General features: G+C 48.3%; 1 protein-coding gene across 1 annotated transcript in view; it reads right to left on the reverse strand.

The window, feature by feature from the left end:
- Window positions 1-2,326: 2,326 nt before the first annotated feature.
- The window catches only part of LOC142312737 (uncharacterized), an 80,456-nt gene continuing 67,450 nt past the window's right edge, over window positions 2,327-15,332 (reverse strand). Inside the window, exons 13-14 of the mRNA XM_075351725.1 lie at window positions 15,166-15,277; window positions 2,327-4,683 (exon numbers count right to left, since the gene is read on the reverse strand). Coding sequence (XP_075207840.1) covers window positions 3,686-4,683; window positions 15,166-15,277 — 1,110 coding nt within the window. The 3' untranslated portion in view covers window positions 2,327-3,685. The remainder of the gene's footprint in view (window positions 4,684-15,165; window positions 15,278-15,332) is intronic.

Raw genomic sequence — 15,332 nt, forward strand, 5'->3', positions numbered from 1 at the left:
CGTGGAGCCTGCCGGTAGAAAAGTCCCACAAGCGGTGCAGGAGGCATATAATGTCTGTGCCTTGGCACCCTTGCGTTTTACGGACGACATGTTGCTGGCTCTCTGCAATGTGAGAGAGTCTATAGCCAAAGGGCGACCAGCGCTATGCAATACAAAGTATTTGTAGAAACAAAATACTAAGAATAATACTGGCACAAGAGGGGGCTTACCGCCCGCTGAATAGCGGGTAAGAGGCTGCAGATTCCTTGTCTGGGTCTCCCCGGCTCCCCTCTGCAGCTCAGCGTGTCAGCAGGAATGGCTGCCGGCGTCTGTGGAGAGGGGCGGTCCGTGGGAGTTCCCAAACAAAAGTGCGGGAAACAGTGTCCCCTCTGTGCCGATTGTGAGGGCTGGAGTATGTAAAAACGACTCCAGCCCTCAGCGCTGATGCACTGGCCAGCGTCCCGCCCCTCTCCTGACTGGCAGGTCTGGGGGCGGGAACGAACGGAAGCAGGCCGCAAAAGCCGGGGACTCGAGTTATCAGCGCGGCCGCCGTAAAAGCGCGGGCCGCGCTGAAGTCCCCGGCGCACCACAAGTGTCAGCCGCGCCGCAGTCCCAGCGGCCGGCATAACCGTTCCTAGACGTGGCCAGCGTCCCGCCCCTCTCCTGACTGGCAGGTCCGGGGGGCGGGAACGAACGGAAGCAGGCCGCAAAAGCCGGGGACTCGAGTTATCAGCGCGGCCGCCGTAAAAGCGCGGGCCGCGCTGAAGTCCCCGGCGCACCACAAGTGCCAGCCGCGCCGCAGTCCCAGCGGCCGGCGCGACCTATTCCTAGAAGTGTGCCTGCTTCAGCGAAGCTGAATGAGGCCTGGCACAAGCGCCGTAGCGCTGATGTCCCCCGGCGCACTACAACACCCAGCAAGCTGCGGTGTGAGCGCCAAATGCACGGGGACACAGAGTACCTTGAGGAAGCAGGGCCATGTCCCTGATGTACTCCGCTCCATCCAGCATCTTCTCCAGGGGCTGTAGATGGAGCACGGTCTCAGTGCCTGGAGACCGGTAAATCCCACTTCACCCAGAGCCCTGTAAAAAGGGATGGGGAAGGAATCAGCATGTGGGCTCCTGCCGCCGTACCCGCAATGGGTACCTCAACCTTACAAACACCTCCGACATACAGTGGGGTGAGAAGGGAGCATGCTGGGGACACTATATGTGTCCTCTTTTCTTCCATCCGATATAGTCAGCAGCTGCTGCTGACTAAAAACAATGGAGCTATGCGTGCGTGTCTGACCTCCTTGCGCACAAAGCTAAAACTGAGGAATCTGTACTCCTACGGGAGGGTGTATAGCCAGAAGGGGAGGGGCCTTACACTTTTAAGTGTAGTTCTTTGTGCGGCCTCCAGAGGGCAGTAGCTATACACCCACTGTCTGGGTCTCCCAATTAGGAGCGAAAAAGAAAAACATTTTTAAATTATTTATTATGTTATAAATTCCTTAACATTTCATATAGTATGTAAATATTTTTCAGGCCTAAAAAGTAAATGGGCTCTAATACATCATACTACAAAAGAAGGAATGACATAATGTACCTGACGTTACTTCTCTACAGTGAGAAAAATAACAAATCAAGTCATTTAACAGTCTGTGGATAAACAGCCCAATGACCCCAGCTGCCACAACTATTGTAACTAGTCTCTGTGTTGAGGGCACTGAAGGGGCAAGGAGGCTTGCAAATGATTAAAGGGAAGGTATCGCGGTTTTTTATTTTTGTATTAAAAATAGTGATTATGAAATCAAGTATTTTTAATACAAAATGAAAATCGCAGCTTATTTAGTTTTTATTTAATTCTAATTTTACTGGAGGCACTGGGAGCTGCCATGCTGGATTTTCTGTGTGTGTAACGACAGTTACTCCTTTATGGCAGCCCCTGTGCATAGAGAACAGTGGTCAGGATCCGACCCCATCTAGTAGCATTACAGTAGGCATCTGCTGTGACTTGGATGCGCCCCCTGGGCTGTCCAGATCACAGCAGAGGGAGGAGATCGGTGGCATCATTGTGGAGCTCACAGCGTATGCTGTTTGCTCCACTAAACCCGTCAACTGCCAGGATGTGCGAGTAAGGGCCGCCTACCAGTACCCTCCCCCCGCCGTTACCGTCTCCGATGACACCCCCTCCCTCCACTCTCCCCAGTCGCCACTCTGCCCCTGCTACTGCTGCCGCTCCTCCCCCCCGCCGTTACAGTCTCTAATGACACCCCCTCCCTCCGCTCTACCCAGCCCCTGCTATGCCTGCCGCCGCTGCTGTGTGTGTGTGCATGTGTGCCACTGCATGTGAGTACCGCCGCTGCTACAGTCTCCAAAACCAACCCCCGCTAAACCCCCCCTTCCGCCTGCCACCTGTCGGCCTGTGTGTGTACCGGTGATACTGTATGCGGGGCTGTGTATCTAATCCTCTCTTGGGTGATACTGTCTGCTGAGCCATGTATCTAATCCTATCCTGTGTGATACTGTCTGCACAGCTGTGTATCTAATCCTCTGTGTGATACCGTCTGCTGAGCCGTGTATCTAATCCTATCCTGTGTGATACTGTCTGCTGAGCCATGTATCTAATCCCATCCTGTGTGATACTGTGTGCTGAGCTCTGTATCTAATCCTCCTGTGTTAAACTGTCTGCTGAGCCGTGTATCTAATCCTCTCCTGTGTGATACTGTCTGCTGAGCCGTGTATCTAATCCTGTCTGCTGAGCCATGTATCTAATCCTATCCTGTGTGATACTGTCTGCTGAGCCGTGTATCTAATCCTATATTGTGTGATACTGTCTGCTGAGCCGAGTATCTAATCCTATCCTGTGTGATACTGTATGATGAGCCGAGAATCTAATCCTATCCTGTGTGATACTGTATGCTGAGCCGTGTATCTAATCCTATCCTGTGTGATACTGTCTGCTGAGCGGTGTATCTAATCCTATATTGTATGATACTGTCTGCTGAGCTGTGTATCTAATCCTATCCTGTGTGATACTGTCTGCTGAGCTGTGTATCTAATCCTGTCCTGTGTGATACTCCAGCTGTCCTTGGTGACACTTTAGACATTTCTGGTCACCAACAAAATGGCTCTGCACTGTGTCCCTACATGTCATACTCTCTTATCTGTTGGAAACACTCAGATTAGGAGGGGGAGGTGTGACATCACACACAGGAGAGCAGACTCCGCCCACTTAACTGCAGGCTGTAATGTGAGCTTTTTCTACAGTAGGATTTCAGAAGCTGCTCCCCCTAGTGTTTAACAGTGGACAATATCAAACTTTTTAATTTTTTTTTTATATTTTTCTCAATTAAAAACAAATAATAACATTTAAACAAAACATTAAAACATTATTACTTTACATTTTTTCAGTTATTGAAATTTGTTTTGTTTTTTTACGACACCTTCCCTTTAAAATAAGTCTTAAGTAAACTTTATAGTTGGTGGAGATCCTGCTGAAGGCCAGGAAGACCGTATTAATTCTAGGAAAGTCAATATAAATAATAAAAAATGGATTGGAAAAAAAATAATTGAAAAATACATACATATATACAAATTTATACATATTTATCACCCTGGGTTATAAGGAGGCTTTGACCTGGAAATGCATAAATACAGAGTTTGTATCCTGAATTTAGTGTTATCATTAGTTCTTCTGATATATGATGTAACCTCTCAATTTTCCTCTATTTAATATGAATTTTCTGATGTTGAACAAGGCCAGGTTTCTGAGTGAAACATTTCCCACACTCGGTACATGAAAAGGGTTTCTCGCCTGTGTGAATTCGCTCATGTTGAATCAGTTTTGATTTGCGTATAAACCCTTTCCCACACTTGGTGCATGAATATGGCTTCTCCCCAGTGTGAATTTTCTGATGCTCTACCACATCATATTTCTGAGTGAAGCATTTTCCACACTCAGAACATGGAAAGGGCTTCTCCCCAGTGTGAACTCTCTGATGTTTACCAAGAGTAGTCTTCAGAGCAAAACATTTCCCGCACTCGGTGCATATAAATGGCTTTTCGCCTGTGTGAACTCTTTCGTGGCGAGCAAGTTTTGATTTTCGTGTAAACCGCAGTCCACACTTGGAACATGGAAATGGCTTCTCCCCTGTATGAATTTTCTGGTGTTCAAGAAAACTATATTTCTGAGTGAAACTTTTTCCACACTCAGAACATGAAAATGGCTTCTCGCCTGTATGAATTCTCTCATGGCGATCAAGCGTCCATCTATCTTTGAATCGTTTACCACACACTGAGCAAGAAAAAGGTTTCTTCACTACTGTATGACTTCTCCGGTGTTTGAAATAATGAGATTTTTGTTTAAAACATTTTCCACAGTCAGAACAAGAAAATGGTTTTTCCCCAGCGTGCAATCTCTCATGTTCAATTAAATTGGCTTTATACACAAAGTTCCTCCCGCAATGTTTACAAGTGTGCAGCTTCTCGCCGGTGTGAATTCGTTGATGGATCAGGAGGCTTCCTTTTTTATAATAACATTTTCCACAATCTAAACACGGATATACTTTCCTTTCTATGTAATCCTCATTCGGTGTTTCAGCATATAAAGTATCTAAAGAATGTTCCCAAGCATTTGAAGAGACAGGAAATACAGGAAACATATTTAGAGCACTGGAATTCTCTTCTGCAAAATCTTGAAAGTCATTGTCTTCCATTTTAAAATCTGTTGATAAAATAAGATATGTTTGAGATGTTCATACTGTTTAATAGGTTTGTTTGACCTTAAAGCACTGCCTCAAACTTTTATCCTCTTCATACATTGCAATCATCATATGATATAGCACTGTATACTTACCATTGCTCATTTTGCCCGTCTACCTAGTTGATTTTTCTATTTTCCATTAAGTCTATGACATCATGAGATTAAAAACAGACTAACTGAATCCTTCTAATCTCTAGGGAGAAACAGGAAGTCTCTTTTTCTTGCATGAGTCACCATTAGAACTACAAAGTGATTTCAGCTATCTATATTTCTAGTTCTAATGATGACTTATGCAGGAGAAATAACTTCCTGTTTCTACCTAAAGCTTTAGGATTCAGCTAGTCTGATTTTAATTATGTGATGTCATAGACCTAATAGAAAATAGGATAATTAACTAGGCATGTCTGCCAAAAGCATGTTGTTATGTAGGATAGGCTGTGGAAAAAACAGGTATGTGTAAGTATTAACACTCACCTGAAGGGGTTGTGACAGTCACAACTCCTATAATGGCGTAGTAATGAGGCGAAGAGCTGCAGCCCCCACTGACGAACAATGGAGATATAGGAAGGCAGAAAGGGGTTATGCCGCGCTAACACCAAGAAGTCAATGTTGATTAATTAAGCTCTTTATTTCTTTGCACAGGTCCATGTGGGAAAATATGTCATGACCTGATAAAACCAAGGTTGAACAGTTTAGCCAAAATTCCAAAAGGTATATTTGGTCCAAAGCCAAACACTGCACATCACCAGAAGAACACCATACCCACAGAGAAGTATGCTGAAGGCAGCATTAGGCTTTGTGGCTGTTTTTCAACTGCAGAACTTGGGATTTATTCAAGGTACATGGCATTGTGAACAGTTCCAAATATTAGTCAATTCTGCAACATAACCTTCAGTCTTTTGCTAAAAAGCTGATGAACAGGAATTTCACCTTTCATCACGAAAATGACAGTAAGTATACCTCCATATCAACAAAACACTTTGCCGGAAGAAGAATAAAGTTTTGTATGGACCAGCTTGAATTGAAAATAGCCCAGAGATAGATTGAAAATTGTGTAAATTGACCTGGAGAAAGTGATGTACACTGGAGATGCCCTTGCAATCTGACAGATTTGGAGCAAAACTGCAAAAAAAGAGTGAGCAAACATTGCCAATTCTAGATGTGCCATGTTTATAAGATTCCTACCCAAAAAGACTGAATTGTACCATAAATTCAGAAGGTTGCTTTAAAAAAAAAAAAAAAAAAGAAGAAGAAGAAGATTTAAGGGTGTGCATATTTATGCAAGCATATATTTTTTTTTTCATCCAAAAAGATTTCTGATTTAACTTTAATTTTCTTAGTTGAATTGTACAGATCATGGATGACATTAAAGATGGAAAAGTTCTGAAATTACTGCTCTTGATATGATATAAATATATTTTTTTTTTTACATGACACAAACCTGGCATTTTAAACAGGGGTGTGTAGACTTTTTATATCCAATTGCATAGTACTATGGTAATATTGCAAAGAATCAACTGAGTTCTCAACATCAAAAGTCATTATGGAGCATGGATAAGGCAGAACTTGTTCCTTGATGGTCTAATGTGCCACACCAAGCACCACGAAATGTGCATAAATTGCGGCACACGTTTTTGCCACAAAGTGAGCTAATAGTTGGTGTAAACTTAACCAGACAGTCTTAACAGTAAAGAGACATAGCAATCAGCATGAAACACTTTGATAAAACTGTCTAGTCTAAGTCTGCATGGTCTAAAGGGGGCTTTACATGCTGCGATAATCGCTAAGGAGATATCGTCGGGGTCACGGTGGTTGGCCTCGTTAGCGACATCGCAGCGTGTGACTCCTCTGAGCGACTGTAAACAATCGCAAAAGAGGGAATATAAAAAAAAAACAAAAACGGTGGTCATGGAGAGGTCGTCCTAAAACAAAATATCGTTTTCTGCTCAGTAGCGATGTGGTTCGTCGCTTCTGCGGCACCACACATCGCTGTGTGTGACCCTGCAGGAGCGACAACCATCACCTTACCTGCGTCCACCGGAAAAGGAGGAAGGAAGGACGTGGGCGGCATGTTACGGCCACTCATCTTCTCCCCTCCTTTTCTATTGGGCAGCGGTTCAGTGACGCTGCTGTGACGTCGCTGTGACGCTGAACGAACCGCCCCCTTAGAAAGGAGGCGGTTCGCCGGTCACCGTGAAGTCGCAGAGCAGGTATGTGCGTGTGACGCTGCCGTAGCGATAATGTTCACTATGGCAGCGATCACCACATATCGGCCGTACGACGTGGGCGGGTGTTATAGCGCTCGACATCACTAGCAAATGCTAGCGATGTCGCAGCATGTAAAGCCTGCTTTAGAATTAGACAATATTGATAGATATGCATCAGTGTGCGTCATACCTTCACGCAGCTAGCTGTTTTGCCAATTCTGACATAAATCCGGCTGCACACTGCCTATAGCTATACCGGCCTCCTCTCCACTAACCATCCTTTCTTTTAGTGTTAGAAACAGCAGCAGGGAGGAGAGGAGTGTGGAGAGGTAGACAATAATGAGAAAATCAAAGAAGACAGTCTAAAGTGACAAGTCAAGAATTACATAAGTTGTGTATAAGTGAATGGGGAAACCACCCCCCCAACACACACACACACACACACACACACACACACACACACATCAGAGAGCACAAGGCAGAAGCCACACAGCTAAACTCAGCTGCACTGCCCCTCCCCTGACTCATGCAGGAGGTTAGACCAGGAGAACACTCTGTAAGGCCCTGTGCGCACACTGCGTTTTTACCCGCGGTTTTACCCACGGTTTTGCTGCAGAAATTTCTTGAGAAATGTTTGTAATCTTTCTGCAGACATTTCCCAGCAAAACCTATGGGGAAAAAAATAGCTGTGCGCACACTGCGTTTTTCTCAAGAAAATTCTTTCTGCAGAATTTCTTGAGAAAATGTGCATGTCACTTCCTTTCCGCAGGTACTTGCGGTATTTCACTCCATTCACTGTAATGTAATCGCGAAATACCGCGAGTATACCGCAGGTAGCAAATGATGTGCGGTATACCCTCGGTATAGCCGCGGTTTACCTGCGGTAATGTTCATCACTACCCTGCGTTTTGCAGGGAAGTGATGTCATTATGACAGGAAGAGGAAGCGGAGCAGAGCATAAACACACACATTACACTCCCTGGACGCCGCACAGAAGCACTTCCGTGTGACCTCCAGGTGCCCGTGCAGTCTGTGTCCCGCTCCAGCCCCGCTGCTGCCCGCACTGCAGTGTCAGTGTCTGCCCGCAGTATCAGCAGCTTCTCACGCTGCAGTGCTGGCAGCCGCGGGGATGACGAGCGCTGCTATCAGGAGGTTAGATGAGATCATTACCTGCTGTGACGATCTCCTGCTCTGCTGACGTCACCGCTGTCACTGCAGTCTATGCCAGTCTCACTAGCGGTGACGTCACAGGCTCTCGGGATACTGCTGAGAACGCGGCGGGCATAAAAGGCAGTGACGGCGCTGACGTCAGCAGTGCAGGAGATCGTCACTGCAGGTAATGAGGTCATCTAACCTCCTGAAGTCAGCGCTCGGCATACCCTGCAGTGACCTGGGCTGACCTATTGATGTTAGCTCAGGTCACTGCACTACTCTCCCAGCCAATGGGGAACATTTTGTTCTTCATTGACTGGGACAGTGACTATGGTATGGATTACGCCGGACCTGGAATTGAGTGTTCTGTTCAATAAATTGGTGAAAGAGGGAATGTTTTGGGGAGTGTTTTTTCAAATAAAACTTTTTTTGTTGTCTATTTTTTTTTTTCTTACTGACTGGGATGGTGATGTCAGGTATCTGATAGACGCGTGACATCACTAACCCCAGCGCTTGATGCCAGGTGACATTACACATCTGGTATCAACCCCATATATTACCCCGTTTGCCACCGCACCAGGGCAACGGGATGAGTTGGGGCAAAGCACCAAGATTGGCACATCTAATGGATGCGCCACTTCTGGGGCGGCTGTGGCCTGCTATTTTTAGGCTGGGGAGTGTCCAATAACAGTGGACCTCCCTAGTCTGAGAAAACCGGTCCACAGCTGTCTGCTTTATCTTGGCTGGTGATCTAATTTGGGGGGGACCCTACGTTTTTTGTTTTAAATTATTTATTTAATGTAAAATAACAGCATGGTGTGCCTTCTGTTTTGGATTACCAGCCAAGGTGAAGCTGCCAGCTGTGGTTTGCAGGATGCAGCCGTCTGCTTTACCCTAGCTGGCTACAAAAGATAGGGGGGATCCCACGTCATATTTTTTTAATTATTTATTTATTTTTTGGCTAAATACAAGGCTAAGCACCCTTCAGTGCCACATGAAAGTCAGTAAAGGGTGCCACCTTAGAATATGCAGGGGGGTGGGACATTATATATGTCTTTCTCATCTATTATCTATCTATTCATCTATCCATCTTTCCATCTATCCATTATCTGTCTATCTAACGATTATCTATTATCTAGATTATTTATTGCAGTTACAGCATAAAAAAATGGAGGGAACAACCTGCGGAAAAACCGCGGCAAAATCGCATGCGTTTTTCCCGCGGTTTTGGTGCGTTTTTTTACCGCAGGTGCAGTAATCTTCAACTCCCAGAAGTTTCTCAAGAAATTTTCTTGAGAAAAATCACTTTTCTAGTGCGCATATAGCCTAATAAATAAATAAATAAATAAATAAATAAAGGGCACATGTAGCACAATAACTTGATTTAACCCCTTAACGATCGCAGGCAGTAAAATCACATCCCAGCGTTCAAAGTGTTAATCCCACCCAGCTGCCACGGGGATCCGCGCACCTCAGCTGATTTGTACAGCTGACATGTGTGCCTAGCAGGTACAAGCAGATCCACAATCTGCCCACACCTGTTAATCCCTTAAATGGCGCTATCAAAATGTGACAGCACCATTATAATTGTGGTCGCTGTTTAAGTTTACTCACCGCCTGACACTGGAAGTCACGTGACGTGATCGTGGATCCGATGGTTGTCATGGAAGCACATGGCCATGTGATGACTCCTGTAGCTCACATAACTCAATTCCTATTTCACCAGGCCGAGAGCTGGGCGGTCCGGGAGATGCCACGGCACCTCTACGGACAGACGGAGCAGGTCTGGGTACCAAGCTCGCCTGGGCCAGTCTGGAGCAATGAGTATGACCCGACGGCCCTCCATTCTGATCTTGCGCAGGACTCTGGGCAAGAGAGCTAGAGGGGGAAACACGTAAGACAGACGGAACTGGGACCAATCCTGAACCAGCGCGTCCGCTGCAAAGGCCTGAAGATCGTGGGAGCGAGCCACGTAAACCGGGACCTTGTTGTTGTGCCGGGATGCCATTAGATCCACTTCCGGAGTGCCCCACTTGCGGCAGACCGACCGGAACACTGCCGGATGCAGAGCCCACTCGCCGCTGTCCACGGTTTGACGGCTGAGATAATCTGCCTCCCAGTTTTCTACGCCTGGGATGTGGACTGCGGATATGGTGGACTTGGAGTCCTCCGTCCACTGAAGGATGCGTTGAACCTCCAACATTGCCAGGCGGCTGCGAGTCCCGCCCTGGTGATTGATGTAGGCAACTGCTGTCGCGTTGTCTGACTGGACTCGAATGTGCTTACCCGCCAACAGGTGGTGAAAGGCTACGAGAGCTAGAAGCACAGCTCTGATTTCCAGCACATTGATCGAGAGGGCTGATTCGGACGGAGTCCAAGTGCCCTGTGCTCGGTGGTGGAGAAATACTGCTCCCCAGCCGGATAGACTGGCATCCGTGGTGAGAATCACCCAGGACGGGATCAGGAAGGAGCGTCCCTGAGACAGAGAGAGGGGCCGACGCCACCACTGAAGAGAGCTCCTGGTCTGTGGCGACAGAGCCACCAACCTGTGCAAGGAAGAAGTCTGCTTGTCCCAACAGCGGAGAATGTCCAGCTGCAGAGGACGCAGATGGAACTGGGCAAAGGGAACCGCTTCCATTGACGCCACCATCTGACCCAGCACCTGCATGAGGTGCCTGATAGAATGACGGCGGGGCCTCAACAGAGAGCGCACTGCCAGATGGAGGGACTGCTGTTTGACTAAGGGCAGCTTCACAAGTGCCGGCAGAGTCTCGAATTGCATCCCTAGGTACGTAAGTTTTTGGGTCGGGGTCAGAGTGGACTTGGGCAGATTGACAAGCCACCCGAATTGAACAAAAGTGGCGAGAGTGAGCGAGACACTCCACTGACAGTCTGCACTGGATGAAGCCTTGACAAGAAGGTCGTCCAGGTAAGGAATCACTGCCAACCCCTGGAGGTGCAGAACTGCAACCACTGCTGCCATGACCTTGGTAAATACTCGAGGGGCCGTGGCTAACCCGAAGGGGAGAGCCACGAATTGGAAATGTTCCTCTCCGATTGCAAAACGTAGCCAACGCTGGTGTGAAACTGCAATTGGCACATGCAGATAGGCATCTCTGATGTCGATGGATGCCAGGAAATCTCCTTGGGTCATTGAGGCAATGACTGATCGCAGAGACTCCATGCGAAAATGCCGCACCTGAACATGCTTGTTGAGAAGCTTGAGATCCAGGATGGGCCGGAAGGAACCGTCCTTTTTGGGGACTAGGAAGAGATTTGAGTAAAAACCTCTGAACCGTTCCCTGGCGGGAACCGGTACAATTACTCCGTTGGCCTGTAAGGATGCCACGGCCTGAGAGAAGGCGGCGGCCTTGGAGCAGGGGGGAGTTGACAAAAAAAATCTGTTTGGCGGGCTGGAAGAGAACTCTATCCTGTAGCCGTGGGAGATGATATCCCGCACCCACTGATCGGAGACGTGTTGAAACCACACGTCGCCAAAGTGGGAGAGCCTGCCATCGACCAAGGACGTTGCTGGCTCGGCCAGATAGTCAAGAGGAGGCTGCCTTGGTGGCAGCAGCTCCTGCGGACCTTTGTGGACGCGGCTTCTGGCGCCAGGTGGGCTTCTGGTCCTTGGCTGAGTTAGTGGACGAGGCCGAGGGCTTAGAGGCCGCCCAGTTAGAGGAACGAAAGGAACGAAACCTCGACTGGTTCCTGCCCTGGACAGGTTTCCTGGGTTTAGTCTGTGGCAAGGAAGTACTCTTCCCGCCAGTAGCCTCCTTAATAATTTCATCCAGTTGTTCACCGAACAGCCTGGACCCAGCAAATGGGAGCCCAGCAAGGTACTTCTTTGAAGAAGCATCTGCCTTCCACTCTCGAAGCCACAAAATCCTGCGGATAGCGAGGGAATTAGCGGAGGCCACCGCAGTGCGGTGAGAAGCCTCCAGCATGGCAGACATGGCGTAGGCTGAAAAGGCTGAAGCCTGGGAAGTTAAGGCAACCAATTCAGGCATAGAGTCCCTAGTGAGGGAATGCATCTCCTCTAGGGAAGCAGAGATGGCTTTGAGAGCCCACACTGCTGCAAAGGATGGGGAGAACGAGGCCCCTGCCGCCTCATAGACAGACTTGGCCAGGAGGTCAACCTGGCGGTCAGTGGGATCCTTAAGTGAGGTGCCATCAGCCACAGATACAACTGTCCGGGCTGAGAGTCTAGACACCGGAGGGTCTACCTTTGGTGAGTGAGCCCACTCCTTGACCACCTCAGGTGGAAAAGGAAAACGGTCATCAGAACCACGCTTTGGCAAGCGTTTGTCAGGACAGGCTCTGGGCTTGGACACAGTGGCTTGAAAATTGGAGTGGTTAAAGAACACACTCCTTGTTCTCTTAGGCAAGGTAAACTGGTGCTTTTCTGCCAGAGAGGGTTGCTCCTCTGATACTGGCAGATTGAGGTCCAGTACAGAATTAATGGACGCAATCAAATCACTAACATCCGCATCACCCTCGGTCAGATCAATGGGGCACATGGAGGTAGCGTCCGAGCCCCCAGTAAAGACATCCTCCTCGTCCTGCGAGTCGGCTCGTGAATCGGAGCCGCGGGACGAGGAAGGAGAGGGGACCCTGCGTCTCCTTTTAGGAGGACGGGGTCTGGGAGCAGATGAAGAATCCTCTGTGAGCTCTGCAGAGCGAGCCGAAGCAGCAGAGGCATGCTCTGCATGCTCAGCAGAGTCCGGGACAGCTGTCCCATGGAGTTGGCAAAGGACTGGGAGATAGCCTTAGAAAACGATTCTACCCAAGCCGGGGGTTCAGCCACCGGGGCCGGAGCAGCCGGAGGGACCACTGGGGAGACTCCAGGCTGAGGCACCACCATGTTAGAGCAGGCATCACAATGTGGATATGTGCTCGGTTCAGGCAGTACGAGCTTACATGCAGTGCATATTGAGTACAGCCTTGCAGCCTTGCTCCTAGTGTGAGACATGCTGCTGAGGTGGAGGCTCTGCAGTAAAGAACACACTCCTTCAGAATGACCCCCAGAGAGTGTATAAGAAAGTCCACAACCAGAGGTTGTGGCTTACCAGACCGTTATGTGTGCCCTCCGGATCCCACAGCTCAGGCGCCCAAACAGGTTGCAAAGATGCAGCAGCCAGCGCCGATCAGTGTGAGAACGCTGATAAAATGGCGCCGGAGGGAGGAGGGGGGGGGGCGGGGCCTAGTTCAAGAGTGGGAACCGGAGGGCCAAGGAGATATACAGGGGAGGGAAACATCTCCTCAGAGAGGAGTGTCCTCCCCTGTGCTGAACGGCCGGTGGGCGGCGCCGCACTGTCCCTCTGCATGACTGACATGCAGGGGCAGTGAAAACGAAAGTAGGCCGCAGCCGAAGCCGGGGCCTAAATTTTACAATGCGGCCGGCGAGCAGGCACCCTCGGCGCGGTTCTCAGGTGAAAACCAGAGAACCGGCCGGAAATGTCACCAAAGTAACCTGACACACTCTCCCCAACAATAAAGATGCAAAGGACCCCCTGCAATAACGTCTCAAATACTTAGCTTGTGAGACGCAGGGCCAGGTCCCTGAGGGATGAGTGCTCCGTCCGGCAGGGTCCTGAAAGGGCTGCGGATGGAGACCGGTCTCCTGCAAAGCAGTGAGAACCGTGCTGGCTCCCACTTCAAGCCAGAGCCCGAGGGATGGTGAAGGAGCGCGGTATGTAAGGCTCCAGCCTTGAAATCAACCTTAACAACACCGCCGACACAGTGGGGTGAGAAGGGACATGCCGGGGGTCCAGCTTGGACCCGCTTTTCTTCAAACTCTTTAAAATCAAAAATCAGATGAGAATGCATGTGTGGATGTGTGCCTCCTGAACACAAAGCATTGAACTGGCTAGATTTGGTTATCCAGGGGGTGTATATGCTCGGAGGGAGGAGCTACACTTTTTAGTGTAGTACTTTGTGTGTCCTCCGGAGGCAGAAGCTATACACCCATGGTCTGGGTCTCCCATAAGGAACGATGAAGAAAGTCAGATTGATTTATTAATCCATACAAAGTATGTTGAAACGACATTGGCGATTTTAGGAACTTTGAGTATTACTTTCATTGTACTACATGGACATGGTGATTATTCATATGAATGAACAACGTCTCCAGAACAGGAACCTTACTTAGTGGCTAACGGTCATAGCTCAAAGAGGACAGGCCGAGGGGGTGACTGATCTTGAGGATATTCTGTTACATACACCCTAATACTACATTTGTATGTTTGTTGCTAACCCAGGTAATCTCCACTAACAGAAGTTGGTTGAAGAAAAGAGGAGAGAAATATAAGAGATGGTGGTTCACTTAGACTAAAGCGGGGTTTACACGCTGTGATATCGCTAGCATCGGCTAGCGTCATCGAGCGCGATAGCACCCACCCCCGTCGTACGTGCGATATTGTGTGATCGCTGCCGTAGCGAATGTTATCGCTACGGCAGCGTCACACGCACTTACCTGCCCTGCGACATCGCTCTGGCCGGTGAACCGCCTCCTTTCTAAGGGGGCGGTTCGTGCGGCGTCACAGCGACATCACACAGCAGGCATCCAATAGAAGCAGAGGGGCGAAGATGAGCGGGACGTAACATCCCGCCCACCTCCTTCCTTCCGCATTGCCGGTGGAGGCAGGTAAGGAGATGTTCCTCACTCCTGCGGTGGCACACACAGCGATGTATGATGCTGCAGGAACGACGAACAACATCGCTAAGAAAAAGAAAATGATTTTTTGTTTCAGGACGACCTCTCCGCGGCAAATGATTTTGACTGCTTTTGCGATCGTTTAAGGTCGCACATAAGTGTCACACACTGCGATATCGTTAATGACGCTGGATGTGCGTCACAAACACCGTGACCCCGACGATAAATCATTACCGATATCATAGTGTGTAAACCGCACTTTAGTTCACATGTCCAGCAATCATCCGTTAGAAAGGATCCAGCAGTAATCCGTTGGCAAAAAAGTTCTGCAAACACAGTTTTGAAAAATTGATTTTTGCAGGATTTGTTTTAACATGGGAGTCTATGGAAAACAGATCTGATAGCCTTAATTAGGAGAATGTGACTCACCTGGGTCAATATCTACAGGAATTTCCTCTTCTTTTATTTGTCCAAGCTTAAGATACATCTCCTCCTCTTCTGATTCGTCAATAACTTCAACTTTAACATGAACCACATTTTCCTAAATATGCAAGAAAAATCCCCACTGATTTACATAGTTGAATACAAGCAAAACG

The sequence above is a fragment of the Anomaloglossus baeobatrachus genome, chromosome 5, assembly GCF_048569485.1.
Source record: "Anomaloglossus baeobatrachus isolate aAnoBae1 chromosome 5, aAnoBae1.hap1, whole genome shotgun sequence".
NCBI lineage: Eukaryota > Metazoa > Chordata > Amphibia > Anura > Aromobatidae > Anomaloglossus > Anomaloglossus baeobatrachus.